The 27,506-nt window shown below is 41.3% G+C and overlaps 2 protein-coding genes across 3 annotated transcripts; one reads left to right on the top strand and one right to left on the bottom strand.

The window, feature by feature from the left end:
- Window positions 1-76: 76 nt before the first annotated feature.
- uevld (UEV and lactate/malate dehyrogenase domains) lies at window positions 77-4,840 on the top strand. Its single transcript, XM_026310791.2, has 12 exons — window positions 77-262; window positions 1,586-1,670; window positions 1,770-1,835; window positions 1,951-2,114; window positions 2,199-2,340; window positions 2,422-2,516; window positions 2,626-2,731; window positions 2,916-3,086; window positions 3,184-3,348; window positions 3,565-3,652; window positions 3,863-3,986; window positions 4,080-4,840. The coding sequence occupies exons 1-12, from the start codon at window positions 221-223 to the stop codon at window positions 4,242-4,244; spliced, it is 1,413 nt and encodes a 470-aa protein (XP_026166576.1). The 5' UTR covers window positions 77-220; the 3' UTR covers window positions 4,245-4,840.
- Window positions 4,841-5,018: 178 nt separating this feature from the next.
- LOC113132576 (USP6 N-terminal-like protein) lies at window positions 5,019-25,096 on the bottom strand. Of its 2 annotated transcripts, none has more exons than XM_026310786.1 (14): window positions 24,717-25,096; window positions 13,962-14,035; window positions 13,557-13,642; window positions 13,344-13,383; window positions 13,169-13,249; window positions 12,753-12,860; window positions 12,538-12,647; window positions 11,071-11,119; window positions 9,745-9,865; window positions 9,437-9,531; window positions 9,147-9,212; window positions 8,834-8,933; window positions 8,206-8,358; window positions 5,019-8,095 (listed from the first exon to the last, which is right to left on the bottom strand). In XM_026310786.1, exons 2-14 carry the CDS (start codon window positions 14,025-14,027, stop codon window positions 6,738-6,740), a joined length of 2,433 nt encoding a protein of 810 aa, XP_026166571.1. In that variant the 5' UTR covers window positions 14,028-14,035; window positions 24,717-25,096; the 3' UTR covers window positions 5,019-6,737. The 2 variants fall into 2 exon arrangements, with proteins under 2 accessions (XP_026166571.1, XP_026166572.1); XM_026310787.1 differs by lacking the exon at window positions 24,717-25,096 and adding an exon at window positions 24,397-24,614.
- Window positions 25,097-27,506: the final 2,410 nt, after the last annotated feature.

Here is a 27,506-nt window from a genome sequence, read left to right as displayed (position 1 = left end):
TTACTTGTTTATTAGACTTTCGCATTAATAATTAGTAGTTTCTTACGTTGCGTCCCTCTCGGCCTTCCGTACCTGACGTACAGAGTGGGCATGCTCTGTCGCTTCGCTTAGCTACTCCTGAAAGTTTGCGGATGCCTGTGTTTTCCTCCACGGCTGAAGTTGACGTTGAAACGAAGGGAAAACATCAGAGAAGCGAGATATTTTTGTCGCACTTCAGCAGATGGACCTCAGCTCAGAGAAAATACAGCGGATCCTCTGCAAGGTTAGTTATTCCCAAATGAACGGATTTCACAATAAAAGTCGAAAAGGTGTCAGCTGCTGTCAGCCTTCATTAACTGGCTCAACCAGATCTGTTGCTTTATGTGCTGAAGAGAAGCGCATGACACGGAACTGTATTACAATATAAGACCAAGGCAAGAAACTGACTTTTTTGGTTCCCGATCACTGGGTGAAATGGTGTACTCAGAGTAGTTTACTTAAACGCTTTAAAGATGTGTTTATGTTCCTTCAGTTGCTGTCGAACATGTTTTCCAAGGTAGCTGTGGAGGCTGAGGGTCGTTTTAATGTCTTAATGTGAAGCAGCTTCACAGTGAAGCAATTGAGAAATGGCAGCCTAATATTATTGGACACTCATTGGGTGTCCAACCAGTGAAGCAAGCAGAGATTGTAGCAGTGTTTGCTCATGGCCACCCTGCTTCCAACAATAAAAAGTACAGGGAAAATAAATACAAAGTGATGCATATATAAACATATAGTCTGGGTATACAGCAAACCCAATATCACTAAAGTACAAATATACAATATTGTACTATCTTACAATATGTATATTATTTTGAAGGTGAAATGCCAGCATACGTACTACCACTGCAACAATAGACAGTTTAACTGTGCTCAACAATTAAAAGTGATTGTACCTGTGTTTATATTTAAGGCTGTAAAATAGGCTTTGAACCACAGCTCCTGGTTTGTCCTCTTGTGTCTAATGCAACATGGCTTTACATGGCAAGGAGCTGCTTTTACTAGAATCCAGACTGGAGTTCATAAAGATGGCAAAGGGTACAGGAACAGCAGGCCGCTGAACAGAAGTCGAATCACACTTGCAGCAGTGGTTAGACACAGGTTGGTATTTATGTACTGAAAGACAGGCAATTAAATGACTTGGCAGATGGATTGTCTGTGCAAATTAGTGTGAATGACACTGCCTGAAGTCAACGTCCACAGACATGGTTCAAAAAAGAAAACTATTAATCACAAAACTGCAAGATGAAATTTTGCCAAAGACCATGAAGACTGATTAATATTGAGCGCACATACTTTGGTCAGACGAAACCATAATGCATTTATTTTGGGCAAATGTGTTTCCTGAGCCAAATCCACAACACGTCTGTAGTATTACAAAGAGTAAAGTGAAGTGGAAAACACTAGCAAAGAGCAGCACAAATGAGTCATCAATGATCAATGCAGAACAGCTCTTCACAAATCTGATACATGACTATCTGGTATCAACCATGCAAAACATGAAAAATAATAAAGGAACGGTCTCATTTATGAAGAATGTGTAGACTTCTGTTTTTTCACCCGTTAGTACAAATTCCATGATGTCGCTGTTGAGGAACTACAGAAGATCCATCGACTCTACTCTGAGATGAAACCATCAACAGGCACATACAGTGAGGTTTTCTTAGGAAACACACTTTATCCATCTTTTGTAGATCTCAACACTTGCATCAGATTTATATTTGGTTTCTTTCTGCTTTTCTCATTTTCAGCATTCAGTGACAGCTCACAGAAAGATCTTCTGAAAATAATTGGTAACATCCCAGTCAAGTATGAAGGTATGACTGACCTGTGGGTGAAAGAGCTTTATAATCTGATGACAAACAAAACTGAACATGTCAGCATGAGGTCATTGTTGCATACTGACGCCAGCATCTGTTATTTTTTCCTAAGGCCGTTCCTACAACTTCCCCATTCAGCTGTGGCTGATGGACTCATTCCCCTTCACTCCTCCCATATGCCTTCTCAGACCAACCCCTAACATGGTCATCAGAGAAGGCAAGCATGTTGACGGCCGAGGGCGGATCTATCTGCCAGGGCTGCACAACTGGGATTATGTACGTTTCCATACTTATATTTGGACAGGTAAATCTCAGTAGCATGGGCTTGTGGTCTTCTTATCAGTTTTGGTGCTGTTTCAGCCAAAGTCATCTGTGGTGGGTCTCCTGACTGAGATGATTGCCAAGTTTGAGGAGGATCCTCCACTCTCTTCAAAGACCACAGGCGAGAGCAAACACCCCCATGAGCTCCTGGCTTTTGTCTCTAATCTCCAGATTAATGATGGTACTTAACTTGCTGTGAAACTTTGTTATCAATAATCAGATAAGTACTTGTTATTGTTAACTCAACACGTGTCCTTTTAAGGTGGAATTAGTCATCATGATCAACTGATCAATAAAATTTCAGTTATTGGTGGAGGAGATTTGGGAATGGCTTCAGTGATGAGCATTTTGGCAAAGGTAAATAACCATTTGTATTTATATGGTAGTGTACCATTTTATCACCTTGACAAAAAAAAGCCCAATTGTTATTCTTCATGTTGACTGTTTATTGTTCTCTACTTTTCAGTGTGAAGTGGATAAACTGGTTTTCATTGACATTGCTGACAGTTCCACCAAAGGTGGAAGTGCAGATCTAGAGATTTTCAGTCTTCCAAAGGTTGAGGTATCCAGAGGTACGCCATTTTCTGCATTGTCATGATTGCATCTTGGCTTGAGTCATCACTGATGTCAGATTGTTTCAATGTTAGCAGAATGTCATTATACTTCAGGACACTATACATAACTATACAAAATGAATCGAGTGTTTACGATGGTTTACAAGGTTTGCTGATAGACATGTCCTGACTCCTTTGTTAGATGTATCAGCCTCCGCAGGCTCCAGGGTTGTCGTGGTGACTGCAAATGCGTGGAGCAATGAGCAGTCGTATGTGGGCGTCATCCAGACCAATGTAGACTTGTACAGAGGAATCATTCCAAATCTTGCACGTCTCAGCCCTAACGCCGTGATGCTCATCGCTTCACAACCAGGTCAGTGACAGCGACAAAGACACTTCCTGTGAGGAATACACAGCTCTTCTCTCGTTACCATATTATATTTGCTGTTTTCACTCTTGTCCAATTCCAGTGGACATCATGACCCATGTTGCCTGGAGGCAGAGTGGCTTACCTCCGACACGGGTGATTGGAGCTGGTTGTAACCTAGACTCAGCGCGCCTTAGTCATGTTTTGGATATTACCCTGAACACCCACAAACAAGCCTGGGTCATAGGAGAATTTTCAGACAACAAAGGTGAGCCAGAAAGGATTCATTTTTCACTTGTCATAGTGAATACCTGTCTCAACATCTGCTCATTTATTCCTTTGTTCTCATTGTTTGCTTATCTGTCCTTTTTTTTATTTTGTATTTGCATAACCAGTAATGCTGCGCTACCTGCTAATCACATTCTTCACTTTTGTAAAGGCCCCTTGTAATTGACACGCATGACTGAGTGTGTTTGTCTTGCAGTTACTGTGATGAGTAACACTGGGCTGAACTCCAGTGAGCAGCTAGAGATCGCTCTGGGTTCCAGCTCTACCAAACCATTGTTAGACAGGTATTGGCATGAATGACTGCAACTTCAAACTAAGGCTGTAGGTTGTGTAATCTGGTATGCTGAAACCTTTACAGAAAAATCAACTGGTGCTTAGAGTATTAAATGGGATTGGAAAATGAAAATGCTGCTGCTTGCTCATCCTTCAGGATTGTTTTTGCATTTGAATTAAAAATGAAAAATTTCTCTTATTCATATTTTCTGTGTTTTTAGAGGATTTGAAATGATAAGGAATCAAGGCCAGCGATCGTGGTCTATCGGTTTGTCCATTGCTGACATCACTAACAGTATCCTGACAGATAAAATGAAGGTCCACTCTGTCTCCACGCTGGCTCAGGTAGATTTATCAAGTGTTTCTGAATCAAAGTAGATCTCTGGATTGTAAATATTTTATTATGTAAGATACTATATGTTCACCTGTTTACCTCAGGGCTGGGGTGGCATAGGTGCAGAGGTGTTTCTCAGCCTGCCGTGCATCATGGGAGCGAACGGTTCCACACGCTTGGCTGGAGTGTCACTCGGACAGGAAGAAGACTCCAAACTCAGGGACAGCATCACCTCCCTCTCTAATCTTATGAGTCAGCTTAGGATATGAAGGATATCACTGATGGGCACTTCTGTGCTGAAGCTGAATGCAGTTTGATTACATTTTGAAATAATGGACAAAGAGTGCTGTCTTGGATATGTATGAATGTGTAATTTAATCCTAAAATCTATTTCTCAATTTTTCTTGGATACTGTGTGTAAAATGTGGGTAAAAAAAGAAGTATACATGTACAGATTACATTTTTGTATGTATATTTACCATGGCTATGAGAAGGTACATATTTGAAGTTTGGAAAATGGTACATGAATGCACTATTATATTTTTTGAAAGTCATAAAGTTCTATGCAAAAGCATCTCAACAGTAGTGATTTATTTATATTTTTCAATGTTTTTGTCTAACGACAAATTTGAGCAGATTTACCAAAGATGTATAATGTAGTAATGGTTTAAATTTAGTTCTAACCCACTCCTTACATAGTTCCCTTGAAGAGAATCAAGGTGTTGGCAGATTAAGTATGAACTATATATATCTTATATGTAGCATAAGGTTGTGTCATTGATGAAGCACATTTTGTGTAGCTACATTTAAATGGTCTTATTTGCCATCTTAGTGCTGTTGTCAACTCTAATTGCTATTTGAAAAAGCTTTTCAAAATACCTTTATTTAAATTCCCTTTGCTCTTACTTTTGTTTACTTTGTGTACTTTGCACAGATCAAACCGAGAACATGTACACTAAGACTAAAATTTGTGGGTGTGCAATAAATATCTGATTCCAGATGTGAACTTGTGTGTGTGTGGGAAAGAGAAAACAACAGACAGCTAAGGTTTATCTCTTTATAAGACTCTGCAAGTAGCTGTGTAAATGTGCATAAGCTTTGGTCTGAGCCCCAGCATCCCTGACTTTGACCAGATCCCTAAAAGGAGAAGTGATGGATATGGTGGTCAGCTCACATGACTGAAGATACCAAACAAGTCAAACATAGTTGTGTGCAGACCAACATCCAAGTTCTTGTGTATGAATTGCAGAGGCCAGGCCAAAGTTCATGGACAACCCATTAAATATCTGTTAATGTTGCTCCCTAGCATGGAAACAGGTTTTTCGCAGTAACCTGGAACTCCAATAGAAAACAACTGAATACAAAAGGTCTTGGTAATAACAAAGGTCAGTGCAACAAAAGAAAACTGACATTTAGAAACAGTATATAATGTAATATACAGTATAACTGAATGAAACAATATAAAATTGACAATTAGGTCCTTCGTATATTATGGCTCAACTTCCATTTATCAAGAACTTTTGCTCTAAGCAATTAAAATAAACAGACAAAGTCAAAGCAATGGCTCTAAAACATGACTGTGCATAATAATTGTATACATTTAGCTTTCATTTACTCATCTCCTAAATTACAGTGTGATAAAGAATCTGTCCTAATCTTTTTTTTTTTCAGTCTAGCTTACTATGAGCACATTCATAAACTGGCATTATAGGTAGTATTAATGTCATGGCCAGAACAAGTCTCCAAAAATGTTGTCACTGGACGTGTACTACAATACAAGGATTCCTTTTAGAGCTTCAATCCAATCCAATGCGTAAGACATCTGATCACTAGGTGGAGCTACTGTCATGTCAGAAAAACACAATTTTTTTTTTTTAACAGACAGCATCTTAATCAAACAATTCAAAACTAACAAAACCAGCAAAGTACCCAGACAGTTGCCACTTCTGCCTGCCTGACCTGACCAGGCTTTATGTGAATTAAACAGGCTTCAGTATTTAAACCAGTGACATATTGCACCATGTTTCCCCTGGTGGTGGTGGTCATGACATCCTTTTGAAACTTTGTGTCCACACACAGCAGCATGGTTTAGTGGTACTTTGTTATCAAGTATTGACCTGAAGCTACAGTAATGAAACTGTGACATTAGGAGTTTTAGTTATAGTTTGACATACAGTTAATATGTGTGAGCCTGCTCACATTTTATCAAAATTACAGTATTAGGATAAGCAAAGATGAGCATACTCTGCAGATGCAAAAGCCCTTGTGCTAGAGTTGCTACCCTCAGTGCACTGCAATCAGGTTAAGACTCATTGTTGGAACAGAATGAAACTAACTGGAAAAAGATGGCACGGTGAAAGGTGCAGCTGGTGTGAGCTCACCTTGTTTCTGTTTAAGTTCCTCATCATTATAATATTTCAATCATCATAAGATTGAAAAACAAATCTGTCTGGACACTAAAAAGTGGGTGGATTAATACACTTAGTTTTTGTGCAGCCAACAGTTAACACAGACAGCTGTTTTAAATATAAGTCTAACACTTAGAAAAGTTAACTGCCCTTACAAAAAAGCTGCAAGTATCAGAAATCTGTACAAATCAATGACAGGTCTTTCACACACATACACGCACACACACAGGCACACAAAAACCTGTATAACTACTGGCCTTTGACCTCGTAAATGGATTTGAAACCTAATCAAGCATTATTAGAGTCCAAATCACATTGGCATGAGCAGTAATGCTTGGATGACACATGGAAAATTCAAAAGGTCACTGATTTGGGCAGCTGCTGTCCACCTGGAGGCATCCTGCAAAAGTCTGGGCTGGATTGGACCATGGGCACCCCTACAGCTGTCTGTCCTGAGGGCCTGGAGGGGCCTGGGGGAGAACCAGTGTATAGCAGTGGTGCTGGGAAAGCAGAATGATTCCTGGGACCTCTGGAGATAATCTTAGAGTAACTGGTCGAGGTGCTACTGTGTGTGTCTGAATAGGTGGGAGCACTATACTGGAGTGGAGTGAGTCTATCAGCAAAATTAGGTGGAGGAGGGGGGATGATGGAATCCTCCACCCAGTTGTCCTCTCCTTCATATTCTGGCTCATGAGGCAAACTGGGAAGAGCACACATTGAAGGAGGAGGAGGAGAAGGGGAAGGAGGGATGAAGACAAGGGGTGGAGGCAAAGGGAAGAGTGCAGGGTCATACTCTCTGTCAGTGGTGTATGGCAGGTTGCTGCGTAGGCTGGTAATTTCTTCAAGAGTGAAAGCCCGAAGTCTCTCCAGGGAGCGGTCGTCCTCATCAGCCTCTGACAGGTTGTCGTACTGGGAGGTGTTGGAGGGCCGTCTGTCTCCTGTAGACCCAGGGACACAGAGAGAGACTGGGAACCTGGTTGGTTTTGGTGGAGGAAGTCTGGGAGAGGAGGAGGTGGAGGAGGAAGGCGTGAAGGCATGAGGACGAGGGGAAGGGTGTGAAGGAGGCATTTTCCCGGGGGAATCGAGAAGCCTGGGTTGTTTTGGAGATGGCTTCATTTTAGTGACCAATGGTGAGGCTGAGCGGGGGGAAGGAGTGTGCTGCAGGGTCTCTGTCTCCTGCATGGGGGATGAGGACTGGCCATTCCTATCTAGGTAAAAGAAAGGTGGAGGTGGCAGATCTGGAAGGTCCATGAAGTCCTCAGGCTGCATGGTAAGCGTATCCAAAGCAGGAGGTTCATAGGGCGGAGGCCAATCCATAGGCTCTTCCATGGTTTCTGGGTTGCCAGGCTGGTTTTCTTGATTCTCTATGAGCAAACCCTTCGAATCTTTGTCCAAAGCAACCACAGCTGTGGGTTTGGCAGCTTTTGGAGGTAATGGTGGTACTCTGCAAGGCCTTATAGGAGAAGGTGTGCTTTGTGTGTGCACCACAACTGGGTCTGAGGAAGGTGAGGGTGTGCTTCTCACGTCCTGGGGTTGTTCAGCAGAAGGGATGTGCTGGAAGGTGATGTTCTGTGTTTGCTGGGCCTCTGTATCAGGCCGACTCGGGGGCTGAAGATTTACTTTAACTTCCAGGTTAGCGTCCGGTTGCAGTGGCAGTAGTAGAACTGGCCTCTCTTGACCCAGAGGCTTTTTTGGTAGCTCCTCAGACTTGGCTAAAAAAAGAATACATAAATAAATAAAGAATACATCAAAAAACACACAAGCAAAAAAACCCAAAACTTTATGGATCGAACAAGAAAAGAATACAAGAACAAAGCTTCACCTGGAGGAGGTTGGTCCAGTTTTTTACTACGAAGTTCAGACATTGCAGTATGTAACTGTTCAACTACCACATCATCAGGCAGGAAGAAGGAAGTAGCCAGCTGCTCCTGGAGAAACTCCCGTAGATCCTCTAACTGAAGCTTCTGGAGACGCTCTGATTGGACACACAATACAGACTCAAAAACAAGGACACTTATTCAGAATGGGTGACAGTGATCTATGAGGTTAAACATCTGGTAACCTCTGCAACACAGTAAGCCTCTGCAACACAGTAAGCCAGGAGTAGTGATTAGATTGTTAAACACAGCACAACACAGGCCTAGCTTTAATCTACCAAGAAAAAATCTGGCCCATTGGAAGATCTGTTTTGTGAGAATTCAGCCAATGCCCTGATGTAGCGCCTGTGCAAGTGTCCAATGAAAAGTCAGCTTTTGAGACTTCTCCACAGCAACGGGCCACTTGCATTATGTAAGCCCTTCAGCTTGGAGGCAGCTGAGGGAGAGGCAGCCTGCGACGTAATCCACATACTGTAGTAGCACTCATTGGTACAACAGCAGTGATGGCTGCATCTGGGCGTGAAGCTAGTTCGACTCATCTAGCACTGCACTGCACGGCAGCCTCTTACTCACTCTTGTGTAACTTGAGGGTTGTATAAGCCATGGCAGTTAGGACCTTCTCTCCCTCCAGCATGTAGATGTCCCATAAACGCAGGGTGAGGGTGAAAGGGCTCTGTTATGTAAGACACAGAGCAGCAGGGAGTCAGTCTGATTAAAAAAGAATTAAAACAACCCCAAATGCGGTTCTGTCTTCAAAAGGAAAGCAATGAAATGTATTGGTTCATATCTTGGTTTAAATGCAGGCACTAGATGTTAACAGTGAAGATCTGGAGAAGGAGGTGGTATTTTAGTACATATTCTTTAAACAACTGAAGAAAGTACTCACTCTGTCAATGAAGCACTGCAAAAACCATTTGGTGGTGTAAATCCCTGTTGTCATCTGCTCCTTGTCCTGTGGGGCAGAAGTGAACGAGTAACATTCTCACCGCTCACAATCTTTTCTCAGGTATAAATCTCACTCCTAGGTTCTCAGTAACATCATGAGCATGTGGCTCTTAAACTATACAGACAATGAGAAATGACCTGACTGAATTAACTGCAGTCCCTGAATGTCTAAGCCATCAATTACTGCAGCTCCGTGTGTCTTGGACAGAAGGCGTCAATACTGTAACTCACCAGGTGTTTTTTCAGCTTAGGCAGCATTTTGGAGAGGATCAGCTCATGGTGGGTCTGGAAACGGTGCAGTTTGGGAAATCCTGGGATGAAGAAGCCTGCCACCAAATAAAAAGTAAATCAGCAGGCCATAAATGGTGTGTGGTTATGGACCTAGACCTAATATTTACAAATGAAAATTTTCCCTTTCCCTTTCCCCTTACTCAAAACTTATAGTTTTACACTGTGTTCACAAGTTATATTTTTTTATATCCTAACATTAAGCAGCTCAGCTTTTTTTCTGTCTGTCTTCATTTCTTCCTCTGTCTCACCATGCATGGCGTGCTTTGTGTTGGTGAGGAGCTGGGACAGACCCCAGAAGGCATCTTCCTCGTTGAGGTACATGAGCAGGATGGCAGCGATCTGACTCATCCCCTGGCAGTAGCTCACCTCCTGGGAGAACATGGGAGAGTAGACAGGTTCAGTGAAACAGAATGGGCAAAATGACAGATATTATTCATATATAATTCATCAGAGGGCAGACAGACACACATGGGGAGGAAAACAACTGAATGTCTAATGTGGCCTGCAGGCAGACTGTGGATGTGTGTGGCTTTACTGCACACAACCTATTGTACATGCAGCTGCGACATTATAAACATTTTCACCAGAGGCTGCTCAAATATTTACTGAAGTCCAGCATCACACTTTTCAGTGATGACATCTTCAACTTGAATTCACACCGACTGGTTTCTACACTAAACACATTGGCCTTAGCAGGCACAGATACACAAAACCACATACGCATGTGGTATGTGTCCATATTAAGGCAGATTTATTTGTGGAGCTAGAAATTGACACTCTGAAATAACACAATAACTACAGTAAAAACATTTAGGGTTACACTTACGTCAAACTATACATTCTTTACATTCCTTTCTAACATCACAAAGGTGAAAAGTATGAACGCACTTGTCCCTACTATTTCTCCTTCCCACCTTCTCTCTCATGTTTCACTGTTGACCCAGTTTTTTATGAGCAGTGTGTGAGAAGAGGGGGAAAAGGAAAATGGAACAGCACATGCCCATTTCCTGTGGCTCAAACACCTCTAATGCACCACAGAACCTAATCAGATAAACAGACAGACTCTGTGTGTGTGTGTGTGTGTGTGTGTGCGTGTGTGTGCGTGTCTATGTGTTATCTACTTGTATAACTATCTGTTATTCTTTAGTTTTTAATTTTTTCCAATGAATAGACTACTCCACTGGTCTGTTAAATGAAAACAGTCCAAAACCTCAACATCTTCTAATTACTACTCTACAAGATAAAGAATATCAGCAGTTTCTCATAAGTGTGAGAAAAAGCATGTTAATTATCTGCATTTTTAGTTGAAAATTGAAACAATGGATTAAACAAAACATTACAGTTGTAAATCAATTATTTCAGTGGAGCAACATGTAATGTCAATAGGGAACATGGTCTAATGATAAGTATGGATGTAGGGTTACAGCTGGTTTCACTGTTACACCATGTTGCTGCACATTCAGGCAGAACCACACATAAATAAAAGATCTGACCCAAAGCCCTGAAAAGGAATGAGAACAGAGGGGTCAGGAGTGCACACATATGCACACACACAAACACACAAACACACTTACCGTGTTGTAGACAGAGTAGGCTGCTAGTACATGGAATAGTGCCTGCTGCCTAGAAAGGGAGCAGAGAAACCACAGGTTATAAACAAGAATGTGATTCCTTAGCAACGATGAGCAAAGCGAAATTGTGTCAACATTTCAGCAGCACTTTGAAATTCCCCTAGGCCATAAGAGTATGTAATGAATTCTCAACCACCTCATGCCTAAATTACTCCATCAATCAGCACAGACAGGTTCTAAATAATTACAAACAACAACTATAAATGTTTCTGGGGAGGCTGACAAACCCTGGTGTCATTGTATCATCCTGTTTTTGTAAAACTGTGTGCGCATGTGTGTGTGTGTGTGGGTATGTGTTTTGTGTTGACAGTCTATCTTTTCACTGGACCTGTCCCAAAGCTACCCAGCAATACCCAACTACAGCAACATTTAAGATTTATTTATGTGTGAAACTGTGTCTGTGATCTATTAGTACGGTGGTGACACATCACATTGTCAGTTTGGGATTTTTTTTTTTTTGTTTGACGTGATTTTACATATGTGAGCTGATATTGTGATATATGATTAGCAAAAATCCCCAAGATATACCACACGGCTGTGTACTGTGTGGCTCATTACATCTGAACACTTCCAAACAGACAAGACATCTATTGTCTGTGTGAGCTGAGCAGGGAGAGTTAAAAAATATAAAATAGAGAAAGGATGTCTTCCCTCCAGGGCACTATAGTAAAAAATGTCTCTTATTGACAGTGACAGAGACCGGAAAGGAGTTTTAAATAGCTGTCAGTGTTTCAGTGTGAGAGATACAGCTGTTGACTTGGAGGGAAGGAGTGGGCAGCTAAGCAGGATGGAGCGGTGTTTTGGTCCGTTTGGACTGAGTGGCTTTGAATTGAAGGGGAAGTACTTTACAAAGAGCAAGGAGGGAGCACACAGTCACACACTCAGCGTTAAACTGACAAGGACATACCAGTCACTTTCTCAATTGTCCCATAACCACCAAGCAAGGAATTTGTCTTCTCAAGGCTCTTTTAATATAATCATTTTTCAGTTGGCCTTATATGTATGTGTTGTTCCAGATAACACTGTGGGCACTACTGAGAAGTATGCTTGATGTCAGTGCACATTTCTGTATGAATGCCATTTCCTGTGGGGCTTCGTGCACTGACAGGAAGGCTAATAAAACACAGAGCAGAGGAAATCGCGTGGTTTGGAAACCGCTTTGGTTTTGTGTGTGTGTCTGTTTATGGGGGGCAGCTTCAAGGTTTTATGCCAGAGGTCAAACCCTGCAGCAGCCTCAACAAGGGCAAACCCAAACATGTGAGGTGACAAAAGAAAAACAAAACTTTGGAGAGACCATATGAAAAAAGGTTCAAGGTGTGGCCTGGAGGGGCCAGAGTGAAGGAAGGAATAACGCTGAGCAATTGGAATACAAGCTGTGCAGCTTTCTGCTGAGTAAAATCAAGAACTCACTTGACTCCAAAGCGATCCATGAACATGATGTGGTTCCTGAAGGTTCTGTTCACATCCAGGTCTATCTGTTTGATCTCTGTGGATAAGGTACGGGCCTGCTGCTTCATTTTCTGGAGGACAGATGAAGAAAATGAAAATACTGGAAGAACTCTCAGAATTACCTATTTAATATATCCAAACTTTGGACTAACTGTGGTCATTTTTAAGATTTGTACCTCATATTTTCCTTGGTTGTCATTTTTGACTTTTTCTATGTCCAAAAGCAAGGCCCAAGCCTGGCCTCTTAGCTGCAGAGGAATGCCTTTATATACACGCTTCACCAGCTGAAAAGTGTGACAGACACATATGAACAGACATGAACAGGGACTCTGAAGATAAAGACACGGTCATCACCACAAAAATACACACATGCACTTATGTCTTTGTTTTAGCTGTCTAGACTGAAGAGGTGGGAGGGATAAGGGAAGGCTGTGGTTTACAAAGGGATTGGAAAACAGATTATTAACACGAACGGAAGTAATACGTTATATATTTCAATAGAAAAAGCTAGGGCTAAATTGATACAGTATGGGGGGTTTGTGAGTGTGTGAGTTCTTTCTTGTTTGACAGGCATCACTATTGAGTCACACACCTTTTCATTGTTCCTGTATTTGTTCCAGTTCTTCACCATCTTCAGCCATTTCTCCACCCGCTCTAGTTCCTGCTGCTTTTGCTGAGGAGAGGAAAGATGGACATGCATGTGGTCCATTGCACATGTGAAGGGGCAGAATTGCATCACAGCCAAGGTTAGCAAAAAAAGCTCATACCTTCTCCTCAAGAGTACTGGGTGCAGGCAGCTCTTCTTCACTGGAGAAGAAATACATAAGAATGCATTAGAAACAGAAGTGCAGCAGTGATATTAGACATCATGTGAGAAAGAGAGGAGGTGGGACGGAGACAATGTAGATACAAGTAAGGTGTTCTCCAGGAATCAATCAACTACAAGTACAATTAACAGTGGGTTAACTTGGTGAACTTACTGCAGGAAGCCAAATCGGTCAGTGACCTTATAGATGCTGTAGTTAGCATCCTCCCATGGGTCAATGTTGACACCCTCCTGTCTGCCCTGAAACACCCACACAACATAATCCCTATCAGAAAATGTAGCATGCAAAATAAGCAATTTAAAAGTAGCCTGAGTTGGTGTTTTTGTTGGCTGCAAACAGAGCAGAATAAAGTGCACATGCCAGGTGAATTTTGGAGATACATGTACACATGAATTGGCAGATGGCAGCATAAGAGGCAACGGTAAAAATGTAGGTTTTAGTTTTCTTTTTTTGCTCCTGATTGGCCCATTAAATATCTAACATGCAAAAATAAAGTGGATTTGAATGTATTAAAATGCATTTCTTGTGTTTATCATAAAAGCCATAAGAAACACGTACCTTGTCATATTTAGAGATGATTTCAGCACGTTCCTCTGCTATTAACGTGTCTATGTCCTTCTTCATGTCCAAATCTGAAAGAAAGCAGATAAAAATGTAATGAATAATAATCTGAATTAACATAAACTGTATCAATATGAGCAAATATTGCAGTTTTGTTTTTGGTGTTTACACTAGGGTCAGATCCCAGGTCAGCTACAGTACAGTACTAAGCTTTTTCATCTTAACCTTTAGATGAGAAACACTCAATATGATACATTTCCCTCCCATATGTCTCACCATCAAATCACCATAATATTTCTTTCTTGCTTACTTATCCATCACCAAAACCAAAAAAGCAGCAGTAACACATCAGAAACATTTGATGAATCACCCATCACCCAATGCCAGAGAATAAAGATATAACCACCAGTGACTTCCTGTATCATCACACCATCCTGACAATCTATGATCTCAAGCATTTGTTTGATGATTAGTGGTGATTATTTGCTCAATCACAACAATTAAAAGTGCATTTTTATTCATTACTTTGGATTGTATAGTCCCCTTAAGTCTGCAGTATGCAAAAAAAAAAAAAAAAACAAACAAAACAGAATTTCAAAAACTATACATGCAGACACTCATATAAGAAAAACACCTGACTGCAGTCTGACCCTTTAAGCATGCCTACAGCCTACCCCGGCCTGGTGTGCTCGGGCAGCGCAGCTCGGCTGTTTAGCAGTTGTCGGGACTGAATAATTACCCAAAAGACAACAGCCTCCCCACTCATTTGCCATGTCAGCATCTCAGAATGATGCCTGGATATAAAGAATACACTACTGTTTTGCCAGAAAAGGCACAGTGTATAAAAGGTGATAAAAGAAAACCCAGGGCAGCCGCACCCTTTGAATGTGCTATAGACTATGAAGTGTCAGGCTATGAACAGACCGATACTATCAGCTATTTGTTTTAAGCAATAAGTTAAACCATTAAGCCTTTGTTTAAATGCTATCATGGGACAAATGTCCAAGCTGACAAAATTAAAATCAAAGTGAAGTAAGTAATTGAACAGATAATAAATAAAGGTGTTTTGGTGTTATTCTAACAACTAGATTTATGGGTCCGGCTAAGGCATTTAAAATAAAATGATAATAATAAAATAATATTTTTTGTAATTTTACAACCAAACCTTGTTTTACTTTGAAAACAGTCAGAATCTCTGTGACACTACGGGGAAAACTCTATGTGCGAGAAAATTGCAACAAATGCAGTGCAACACATGCCCTGACGCCTGATGGCATGTGCAGCCAACTGAGACCTCAGGCATGCCTAGAAACAACAGGTGTGAGGGCACCCACTACAACTCACGAAGACCCTTTAAATTTTCCCCACAGGCCCTTATGCCTTGTGCTGACTAAGAGATGTTTTGTCTGAAGCAATGTCACGTTTCGAACATAATTTACATCTTGATGCTGGAAGAGTGGGTGCAATGAGAATGCAGGGCACCAAACTTCAAGATGCATGATGTTGTTTGCAGGTAGACATATTTGTTGAAAAATCATGTAGCACCCTATTAGCTAAGAAAAATTTTTAAAATCAACTAGACAGGCGTCACAACCATGGATAGTTTTCCTTTGCCCACATCAGCTTTTCATTAAAGATGAAAATACTGATGTGTTAATTGATCAGAGCAAGCATATACCTCCAAAACCTCTGTTTCCAGTCTTTTCCATGTCAAAAACAGCTGAGGCTGTTGTCTACAGGTGATCAGTGAAACCAGACAACTGAACAAACTCTCTTCTTGGCTTTTCTTATTACAATTTCACTTTTCTTGTCCATCTCATGTCAGGCTGTTTTATGTTGTCCAAGCCATCAGTGCATTTTTGTGAATAGTGCATTAAACTGGCTCTAATATGTCAATATCAAATGATCCAACAAAAGAAAAATTTCCCTCCCTGACTAGTACCTTATATGCAGCTTACACTTATAAGTCTAGAGTGACAATTTTAAAGAAGAAATTCACGTAAAGCTGTATACTGTTGCGAGGTAACCAAAAAGGTGTCTGAACACATTTTGAATATGTGCGTGCTAAAGATTTCAGTATGTGAAAACACAAAGACTGTGTGAAATTCAGTGTTGTACTTGCTGAGTTATTTAACGGTATTGCTGTATGCAGGAAAAAAATCAGAGTACTAAAAATAGATTTGTTAGCAGATAAGATAAAACCCCTAAGTAGCTTTGCAGCTATTGGTCATCACTAAGATGAAATATTTCACAAATTAAAAACTGTGTCAAATCCAGACATGATGAGACGCTGACTAAACCCAAGGCCTATCCTGGAATAAATGAGAGATGTTTGTTTTATTCAAGCTACACGTGTGGGGGATTGTGAGCTGTCCATTATGTTAAATAATGTAAAAAATGTCTGCTTTGTTTCATCTTCAGGTTCCAGCTGCTTACTTCCGGTGTTGACTCTTCAGACTGCTGATTGTATTGTGTTAGGTCAGGAAGAAAAGGAAACCAGTGACTGCCACTCCTTCAACAGCAGGTTCAACGAGAACAACAAAACCAAGGAAAAGCCTTTTACGGACAAAAGTCTCAAAATATCCAAACTTGGTGTTTACAGTCAGCAAGAAATTCATGAGTGGCACCGCAGCGTGGTCAGCTGACATTAACACCAGTGGTATTTTGTTTCTGAGTCACCAACACAGCTGAGGCCCACCCTAATGGATGATCTGTCAAAAGCACTATATCAAAAAAAGTGACTAAGCAGCAGAGACACAGAGTGGGAGACAGAGCATGTAAATACGGATAAACATCACACCTGAGGGAGTAGACAGTTATGAGGCGTGTGGTAAACGTATATGAAAAAAGATATGTAGTGAGGTATAAATTAGATTTTAGGACAGAAACAGATCACATATCTCTGACAAAGAAGTGCTGCTGAGATAGTGGTGGGTAAGCCTGTTTATACAGTGAGCAGGCAGTGGGGCCTGAGCTGCACAGGGCTAACGACACTAAATATGCAGGGAAATAACACTTTTCTGTACGGCTTACTTTTGATTACCTATGTGCTAACACGATTTGAGCGTGGGGCGTAGGTGACATCATTTCCTGTTATGACTCTAAATCAAGCATGAGTATATAAGCTCTCTGTGCTCTGTTGTAACCACAAACAGCTTACAAAGCATTCTGAATCACTTCTAGCTAATGGTTTTAAGCAACGATGCAGCAATCCTTTACCTTTAACAATTTATCACTAAAATTTCCTATCTCCAAATATCCTGCATCTTTGTCCAGCCTTGGTAAGATTCACATACGCTAAAAAGTAATAGGGTAGTTTATTTTATGAGATGTACAGAAATCAAAGCTTCTGCATAGGTACCCAAAACAGCATAAATTACAGATTATACTAAATTTAAATGAGATCACTAGAATACAAATTTATGCTATGTTTACACCATTTTACTGGGATGATCATGGATGCAAACTGATCCATGATCCCTGGTATGCGATAAATAGGCCCAAAACCATAGTAGGAGAAACATGCCCATATCATGATGCTTGCACCACCATGCTTCACTGTCTTCACTGTGTACTGTGGCTTGAATTCAGAGTTTGGGGGTCGTCTCACAAACTGTCTATGGCCCTTGGACCCAAAAAGAACAATTTTACTCTCATCAGTCCACAAAATGTTCCTCCATTTCTCTTCTGGAAACTCTGAGTGCACTGAGTTGCCCAGAACAGATAGTTTGTGGTTAGGTATTGAGTGAATATATGCGTGTCAGTGGGCTGGCATCTTGAGCTGAAACCCTCAAATGAAACTACATCATGGTGTGGGACATTTAAATCAGCAGGAGAAGTCACTGGGCTGGAGACTTCGCCCTCCTTTTTCTCACCAAATTGTGTCCACTGTGGTTGCTCACCATATTAGCAACATTATAAGAGCATACACTGAAATCACCAGGGATAAAATTATCAGTTTCATTTCCACTGAATGTCTTTTATACAGCTGACAGACGCTAACCCCAAACTACCGATGGTGACGATGGAGACGACGACAGATGTTTATTTTTCTTTACTTATCTAGATGATAAGTCAGTGCTGCATGGTCAGGACGTTCCGACATGTTTGGGCCAAGCACCCGTTCAACCTGGTTAAACCTCACAGCAATACTCCCCCATTGTGCAGAGCTTATCATATATTTGTTTCCTTTACTTAACACACATTATTTTAAACTACTGCATCTGTCCTGCACGTTTACATTAGCTCACTCTGAGATCTAAAAAGTACAACCCACCAAGTACAAAAGCCAAGTAAAAAAGCAATACCAGCCTAATTTAATTCTTCATAAATCAAGGGCTGTATTTGTGTTTTTTCAAACTAAAACTAAAAAATCTAAAATTTTTAATAGCTGACACCGGGCACTACATCACACAGCTTTGCTTCTAATATAACAGACAGCTGACAGAAATCCTTATCACATGCCTTTCATTTACATGAGTCCTGCTCCATCTTGGCTCCAGTATCTTGAAATCCCATGACATTCAGATTTGGAATAAAATTGCAATGCAAGCCTTTGATGTTCTTAAGATATCAAAACACATTATATTCACTACTTTTGTGACTATAGCTTTTAAACATATCTTTTGACATCAGAATTCAAATTATATAGGAGTAATAATTTCAGCAATTACTGCAGTCACTAATAATGCAGTACTTTAAAGAATGCATTGTAATGCTGTATATGTTATTATCCCTGTCATTACATTGGCTGAATCCTGTAGGCTCATGGTGATTGTGGACAAGAAGCATATTATCCTGGTTCAGAAAAGAAAAGAGGCTAACAAGCATCCACATGGCTCCAATTTCCACATGAAAAAGTCTGAGGTCCCAGATGGCTTCAATGCTCCAGTTTCTAATGGGTGTCAGACACAGTGTGTATATGTAAGCAAGCGTGTGTCTAAAAGAAGCAGAAAATTAAAAATAAAAACAGCAGAGAGTCGAGGATCACTAAGAGATGGTCTCTATTTTCAGCAGGGGCAAGGTAGCTGTGAAGGAGTTTCATTTGACTTACTGAAAGGTAGGAAGCTCCAGTGTTAATGATACAGATTCAGTCTCAGCAGATCTTTTGTTCATTTTCCTCAAAACAAAACATTGATCTGGCAGTTGAAAAAAGGCAAGTTGTGAAAAAAGGAAGACCCCTAGAGACTAGAAGTTGGCCCACAGGAAATCTAAGCAGGCTGGTAGGAGATGTTCAGCATTCTTTGCTTTAAAGGAAGGTATGGAGTCCAGATGGAACTTCGAAGATACAGTAAATCTGCCCACACTGCAAAAAATACAGACAGGAGGCTCTGGTGTAAGTCAGCATGGCTGCATGTTACACTATTGGGAGTAACAGGTATGCAAAAAGTAAAAACAAAAACATTGTACTATTTTTACCCTGTTTACCACCTTACCCTACCAAGTTATGTTGCACATAATAACAAAGTCATGACATATACAATGCTGTCTATGTGAAAATAAAGGCCCAGGTGCTTCAAATACCAACTGTACCCTCCAGAGACTTACCCAGGATGCAAAGCCCCTTACTAACAAACATTATGTTTTGCAGGTGTGATGGTGCATGGACAATACCCAAGTGTTCACTCTAGTCCCAGGGGTTCCTCCAGAGTTGTTCATAGTGGCTATTAAGTTACAACAACGCAAGACAGACAGTGCGCTAACTTAATCTACTCTTAATTCGGGTGAAGTGACAACGAGATCATCTAAACAACAAAAAAAGTTAAGATCAAGGAGAAGAATGATACCACATTAGGCCAATAGGGAAAATCTAACTGCTGGGAAGCCTTGATGGCCAGACTTAAAAGTCTCCTTAACAGAGTCCTTGTCTTTCTTCTTGTCTGAGCTTCTCTTTCCTCTGTCTCCCCCATGTTTCTTTTGTATGACCATAGTGTTTGTGTTTATGCATAGAAAATAGCAGTGAGACAGAGACTGTGTGATCCAAGGGCTCAACATCCAGAGTACAGATACTGGGGAAAAGCACAGGCCCAGAATAGTCTGTTGTCCCTAAGGGGCCTTTCTGTCCTGCTCCACAGTGTATTACTGTCACTCTGCCTTACTATGGCCCCAAAGTGGAGCACACAGAGCCCAGAGTAACACTCACTATACCAAACCACCTTACCTTTTCTCGATCATAACAAATAAATAACAAGCTGGAGTCTGTGGAAGGGCGTTTTCTCTAACCACACCCTGCACCTGATCCGGCCTGAAAACTGACTCTGGTCCTTGCTGCTGCTTCCCTGTTACCTAGGGATAAGCAGTGTGTCTATTTATATAACAATGACCACACAAAGTTGTAGATGCTGGAGGAGCGGGCCAGCCAGAGAGGCCTTGGTTCCCAGAGTGTCAGGACTTTTTCGAGGGGTGGTACGAGGAGGACAGGAATGTCTCGGGAACAGTATTCATAAACACAAACCCACAGGATCCCGCTGAGAAAGCCACATTCTCATAAATGGATCCTCCCCCTGTCAGGAATGAAGGCATGAGCCAGCAGTGAGTCCACACAAAAGCACTCTGAATTTAAATGACTCGTGCTACATCATTAACTATTGTCACTCTATTATGAAACACAAACTCATTCAAATATGAAGCGCAACAATTAATGCAGCATGTTTAAGAGCTGCACATGGGAAATACACAATGTTTCGGGAAGTTGTGCAACCTCACACTGACTCATGTTATTTTTAAATTACATTTTGTGTCTATTTTCTAAAATAGCTCTGCAAAGTCTATAACTTCTTTTAACATAAAATCCTCCACTGCACTACAATGGAAATACAGATGATCAAGTTCACAACAACATGAGATCTGATACAGGTTCCAGTGTTTCTATATGATGCGCTAACAGCACCACAGTGCAGCACTACTTTCTACAATGTCAAACTGTCCTAAAAAGCTGAAGACACACAAAGATTGTAATCAAATGTATCAGACCCAACCAGAGCCACAATCAGCTGGTCTCAAGTCAAACACTAGATTCACTGATGCAAATTCCACTGGTGATTTGGTTATCACTGTTCTAATGTTCAAATCATGTTTACAAGCACAGAAACAGAGGACCGGGGTACACGGAAGGGAAGCAGCCTTGAATCGAATGGAAAGTGTAACTTCACCATGATTTAAAAACAGAAGGATGGTAAGTATTCAGAGCGGAAATAAATTTCAAGTGGCATCTAAAAAAAAAAAATACAAACTAGAGACAATTATAAAGGGGAAATTCCAAAAGAGTCCAATTTAGCTTTTATACAAATACCAAGAGACTATCTGTACTATTCACCCATGGAGCTGTCACTTGTGTCTTCAGTCGTATAGAGGTATTTAGCCTGAGTGACAACCCACAATCTCAACTATACTGTGACCTAAATATCTCTAAAGACAGCATGTGGGGATTAAATCTGTGTAGCTCATGTTCATGTCATGCCATATTTTTCAGTGTCTCACGAAGTAGCCCGAATAATAATAATAAATTTTATTTATAAGCGCATTTATAAGTACAGCAAAACAAGCTATAAAAGCTATGTACAATACAAAATGGAGCAGTGCAATTACAGAGATATGCAGAGGAGGTGGCAACGTGGAGGTGTGTGGACCGGGTAGTATTATCAATGTGTGAGTGAAATGATAACGAGCTATCGAGGATGACACCCAGACTCTTAACCTGAGGGGAGAGGGAAACTGTCAATTGTCAGGGAGAAGTTGTCAACTTTGGATAGTGTAGATTTAGTGTCAATGAGGAGGATTTCTGTTTTGTCACTGTTTAATTTTAGGAAGTTTGAGGTGAACCAGGATTTTATTTCAGATAAACAGTTGGTGAGGGAGGAGGGTGGAAGTGTGGAATTAGGTTTACTGGATAGGTAGAGCGGGGTGTCATCCGTGAAGCAGTGAAAATGGACATTAAATCTTTGGAAAATATTGCCAAGGGGAAGGAGGTATGCGATGAAGAGAAGGAAAGAGCCCTGGGGGACACCAATAGACACAGGGGAAAGCTGGAACCTAAAGGATTTGAGATGGATGCACATGAGTGCAGCCTGAAAGATATTAGCAACACCAGTCTAGGGGGGTGTGAGTGATGCCAATGGAAGATAATCTATTAAAGAGGATGGTGTGAGAAATTGTATAACAGGCCGCACTCAGCTCAAGGAGGATGAGGATAGTGAGTAAACCAGAGTCGGCTGAAATGAGGAGGTCATTAATCGTGTTATGTTATGAACTAAAATAAATCACTAACGCTTAAGTGTGCATGGAGTGTGCAGGTTCTCTAATTAAGGACTCCCTTCTTACATGGAGGTTTGTTGAAGTTTGACTGTGCTTCTGTCATAGACTGACGACACTATGTACTCCTGTCTCTCACACAATGTGCGATGCTTTGGGACTCTGCAGGTCAGAACCAAATGAATATGCATTTGGACATGGTAATATTAGTAATATGGTAATATTTATGCTAAAACTCTGCAAAGACATCACACAGCAGGGCTAACGCCTTTCTGTCTTTTTTATGGTTGGCAAAAGGCTTGACTAGCATGCATTTTGTGACACTGGTGCTTTTGTAAGCCTTTAACATTCGTCATAAAGCCGCCTTTCAGACAGACAAAAAGGCTATTGATGCCTCTCCACTGAACTAATATTTTCATGGCAGAAGACAATGCTGATTGAAGAGTCATGACAGAACCAGAGCTAGACATGAAAATTTTATCTCAGAGTAAGATGTTAAGATTTAATGATAATAAAACTATTAATTGAATTAACTTGATACAGCACAGTGTGCAGTGGTTAGCACTGTTGCCTCACAGTAAGAATGTTCTGGGTTCACACCCCACTAATCCCAGGGCTTTTTTGTATTGTTTGCAATTCCTCCAGGGACCCTGGCCCTTCCACGTCCAAAGACATGTAGATTAGCTTGATTTGTGAGATGTAAATGTGAGTGTGAGTTTGGGTCTATGTGTTAGCCCTGTGATAGACTTGCGACCCATCCAGGGTACACTCCCAACTTTCTGTTTGGATAAGCTGTATAGCTAATTAAAGGATTGATGGATTCTTGTTAACCAAACTACAGCTCAGCTTTTTGTTCGCAATGCTTAATACAGACCATGGAGGTAAGTTGTAATTTCCAAAGGAAAATGGAAAAGAATCATCAACTCTGAGACTACTAAAAAAGGTTAATACTGATGACTGAGGCCCATTCATGGGCATAATAACAAAATAAGAGCTCACATGCTACCCCTCACATGTGGCTCACATCCTGTTGGCATGAGAGAGGGCAATCAGATCATTGTTCAAGAGAACATTCAAGTGCCTAAAGTATCAAGATCAAACCTCTACAGCAAAGCACAAAGTAAGAGCTCGGTCCATCAATTTTGAAATAGTCAATATGTAAAACTGATGATTGGTCGACCCATCTGATCTCAATATTTTTTAGAGGTTTCCTTGTGTGCACAAAAACATAAATCAAACCATTTAACACAAGGAGAATTGCAGAACAGATGCGTTGTGTGTGTGGTTGGGTTGGGGGTGGGCTTGGGAGCTGATTGCTAGAGTCACACAATTTAACATACACCTGATTGGCCTGTGGATGTATGCATGTACAGCTAAACAAAAGACTCAGTACTGCAAAAAAAAAGCTTTATAGATTGATACTGACAGTATCTTGTTCATCTATAAACATTCAGCTGCACCCATGCATGCACAAACCAACCACACTACCTCATTCATAAACATATTTATCCCTCTCTTTCCACTCACTTCACATGCCTTCACAAACAATGTTGTACTCGTCACTGGAAACGTGACATTACATCCAAGACACAATGGAGAGGGGATGGGGGCCAAATGGCATTAACACAAAGCACCAGGCAGCTGACAGAAGAAGAGTTAGATCCTCCTGGAGATCTCTCACTCTGTGACCTCACCCACTCCATGCGTGAACCAGTGAGACGTCCAGTTAACCTTCCAGACGGACCCATGCATGACATGACACACAGATCAGTGACTGGCCTACTTCTGGATGCTGAAGCATCTGTGGTCTGTGCAGTGGGTTGTGTAAGGTAAAACTCCACTCGCGACCACCACTGACACGAACAATGTCTCATTTCATAACTAAACACATATCCTCTGATCACAAGTACAGTTCCTGATTTTGACACTTATACCTGCTATGAAAACACACGCGATAAATACGGAACTTAGGGATGTCATAAGTGAAGCAAACAGAACTGTCTTCATGCGCAGACATCGCAAACAAACACTGGTTGAAAAGTGATGACAGAGGTGGGCCTCATTATAAACACATTTTCGCAACTCTAGCCACGGTTTGGGTGCTGTTGAACAGCTGGAAAGCCCGTGAACAGTGATGCAAAGTCAGAAATTCCCAAGAGCAACGCTAATTCATCGTCCTTACCACAGAGGGTTTAGTGGGTTCCTTCTCTTCTTTTACTGTAAATGGCATCTGCTCCCAGAATAAGAACCGGCATAACTCTTCATTTCTACAAATCACCTGAATATATGGTAGCAAAATCTAACGTGGTCACAGCCGTACTCAGGAGAAGCACTTACAATTAGTGGGCGCCGTTTCCTTTCGGTTTGTCGCAGATAAGACAAGTGGTAGAAACAGAAAGCGCCAGGTTAAAGACGAGCCTTCAGGGGCCACAAGCGTTTCCGCCGTGAACAATAATTTTAACGGGGGAGCAGCGTCGCTCCCGTTTTGACGTCGCTGCTTACCTTTCTTTCTCCGGATGCGCTGCAGAAGCAAAATCCTCTATTCTCATTCTCTCGTCCCAACACTGTCGCTGCGCTGACGGGTTGGCCCCCGGACTGTCGACTCAAACGGACTCAGTCCCCCCACAAGCCCAGCTCCACATGTCGCGAGCTGGCTGCAGCTGTCTGGCACGCGGCGTACCGATGACAGCGAGACGCGCGCGCACGAGCAGCGGCGGGAGGCGCTCCTCTCAGAGACCAAAAGTTTGAGGATGTGTTCCGTGTTTGGTGCGCAGGAACTGACCTGTCGAAAGTTACTGTGCGCTAGGAAATGTTCGGTGTGTCAAAAGACGACGGAGTTTCTCATTTGGCACTTTAATGTCGGCTGATATCTCTGTAGACAGCGTGGTGAGACTTGTTGGCTACAACAGTTACTGTAACATTTCTTTGTTGTAGCTGATCTTTGTAATGTAGATATTTTTGCAAACACCTGTTTTTAACTTTGAAACAATGGACAAAAGGTCATCTTGCGCCCTCTGTTGGATAAACCCAAACACCGGTGATATGTTGCCTATATCTAAATGTTAGTTATGTTTTGGCTTATAGTCCTAAAATCAAACAAAGATTGATTTATCTTCGTTTCAGTTTACGACCCTAATGTGGACATTACCCAAATAGTTGTTTCCCCTTCTTGTTTCATTTCATTTTTCCCACAGTGGAATCTTTTAACCCACGAAGATGATTGCACATCAGACTTTTACTAAATATGTAGTGGTCAGTTATGCAACTGTTTAGGGCTAAACACAAAGACCGTATCTGTATTTAACAAGTTATTATCCGTTTTTATAAACAGGTCAAGATCACAACAGCTGTTTTGTTGTGTTATTGTATTGTCAGATTGTTGACACAAACAAAAGAATAAAGTAAAAATTAATACAAAACCTAATTCTCTCAGTGGAACATGGTCAATGCTTAAGGATGGGACCATGATCTGTAAATGTGTGCAACAGTGCCCTCCTGTGTCTATCATATGTTTAGTTTTTTTCTGTTGCTTTTTTGTGATTTGGAACTGATTTACCCTTTGTAACCACAGGCTCAAGATATATAAACATTATTAGTAAGAAATAACAGTGCAAATATGAAACTTAATGGTGACTGACTTCAGTTTGAGGGTCCTGGTGTTCAGTATGTCGGCTCACTGCCACGCGACCATAGTTTACTCCTACTGGTTTAAACAGTGTTGGTGACACTTATTTTTACACTTTGACAAAATGTCTCCTGCAAAAAACTCACATTTTTAGACTTCCTTTAAAAACTTATCACAGCAGAGAGTTAGTTGGCTTCAGGTGTCCTCACAGCCTTACCACTGACCCTAAAACTAGTCCATGTAAGGAAGACTGCAGCCTGTGTTCATGTTATTAGTCACAACTGAGATCCAGTAGCAGAATGTGATCGTGCATAACCACAGGTGTTTCCAATTATTGCTGATGGTTAGACAGGTTTTTTGAGCTGTTGAGAAGGGCTGAGAGATTGCTGGGGTCACCAAACTCATGTGCTTATTATGTAAATAGCAGCCTGCGAGCCCATTCTGTCCGACCAGCAAAATATCTGCCCTCCTGGCAAAGGTTCTCATTTTTAGATGAATTTGAAACCAAAGACAATTGGCATTAAAGTAAACTAGTTTTGTATTTTTAGTTTGTATGGAAGTTTGATCAATGATTTATACTGTGGGTTAGAACTACAGTCTCATTTTTAAGCCCATATTTAATATGTCTTGGAAAATTAAGTATACAAATTGACTTTTCCACTGCTCCTGTTTACAGTTTACCCACTGATGTACTGACAGTTCTAGCTGACCACTGCAGGAACCTCCATTCTGCCATCAGCAGTACCTGGCACTAGTGATTTGCTGTGAATTGTGACTAGAGGCCTAAAAAAGAGGGAGGACCTTGGTGGCAGCATAACCCACTCTGTGAAGGACATTGCTGTTAGGGGAAAAAAAGTATCTGGCATCAACTTCAGAGAAAGCACATGACTTGGCTAAAATCTCCTCAGGGTAACTGCAGTTAGCAGCGACAAGGGAGTGAGGAAGTAACTAATAACATTAAAAATGAAAGCATCTTCTAGAGTCCTCATGGTGATATTATACATGCTGGCTTACCAGAGATGGCACAACTGTGGTTAACACTGTCACCTCACAGCAAGAAGGTTCTGTTCCCATTTGATGGACTGGCACCCTGTCTGTCTATCAGCTGGAATAGAGGCATATATGTATGTATATACAGTATATATCAGGGGTCTCCAAATCCAGTCCTCAAAGTCCACGGTCCTACTTGTTTTCCAACTATCCCTGCCCTTGCAGTTTCTGATAGGCTGAACACACCTGACCCAGGTAATCTGCACTAGGAGCCACTATCCAGGATGAACAGCTAAGATCCATGAGTACATCAGGAAGATGGCCCCAAGCAATTATGTGCTTAGTGAATACCTCAGGCAGCAGAGACCCCAGGAGATGGAAAAAGAAGACTTGGAACCTTCATGGAAGCACAAACCCCTGCACAGTATGTAACACCTGCAGATAAAAGAAGTGGCTGATATTGAAAAACCTGACCAATGGCTAGAGAAAGCTGGACTGAAAGACAGCACAGAGGCACTAATCATGACAGCACAGAAACAAGCCCTAAATACAAGGTCAATAGAGGCAGTAGTCTATTGCAGGACCCCAGATGCAGGCTGTGCAAAGAGGCCCCAGAGATAATCCAGAACATAACAGCAGGATGTAAGATCCTAGCAGGCAGGAAACACCACAACCAA

This window comes from Mastacembelus armatus, chromosome 6, assembly GCF_900324485.2.
Source record: "Mastacembelus armatus chromosome 6, fMasArm1.2, whole genome shotgun sequence".
NCBI classification, from domain to species: Eukaryota; Metazoa; Chordata; class Actinopteri; order Synbranchiformes; family Mastacembelidae; genus Mastacembelus; species Mastacembelus armatus.
The sequence above is the reverse complement of the archived record's forward strand: the minus strand, read 5'-3'. Positions and strand labels throughout refer to the sequence as shown.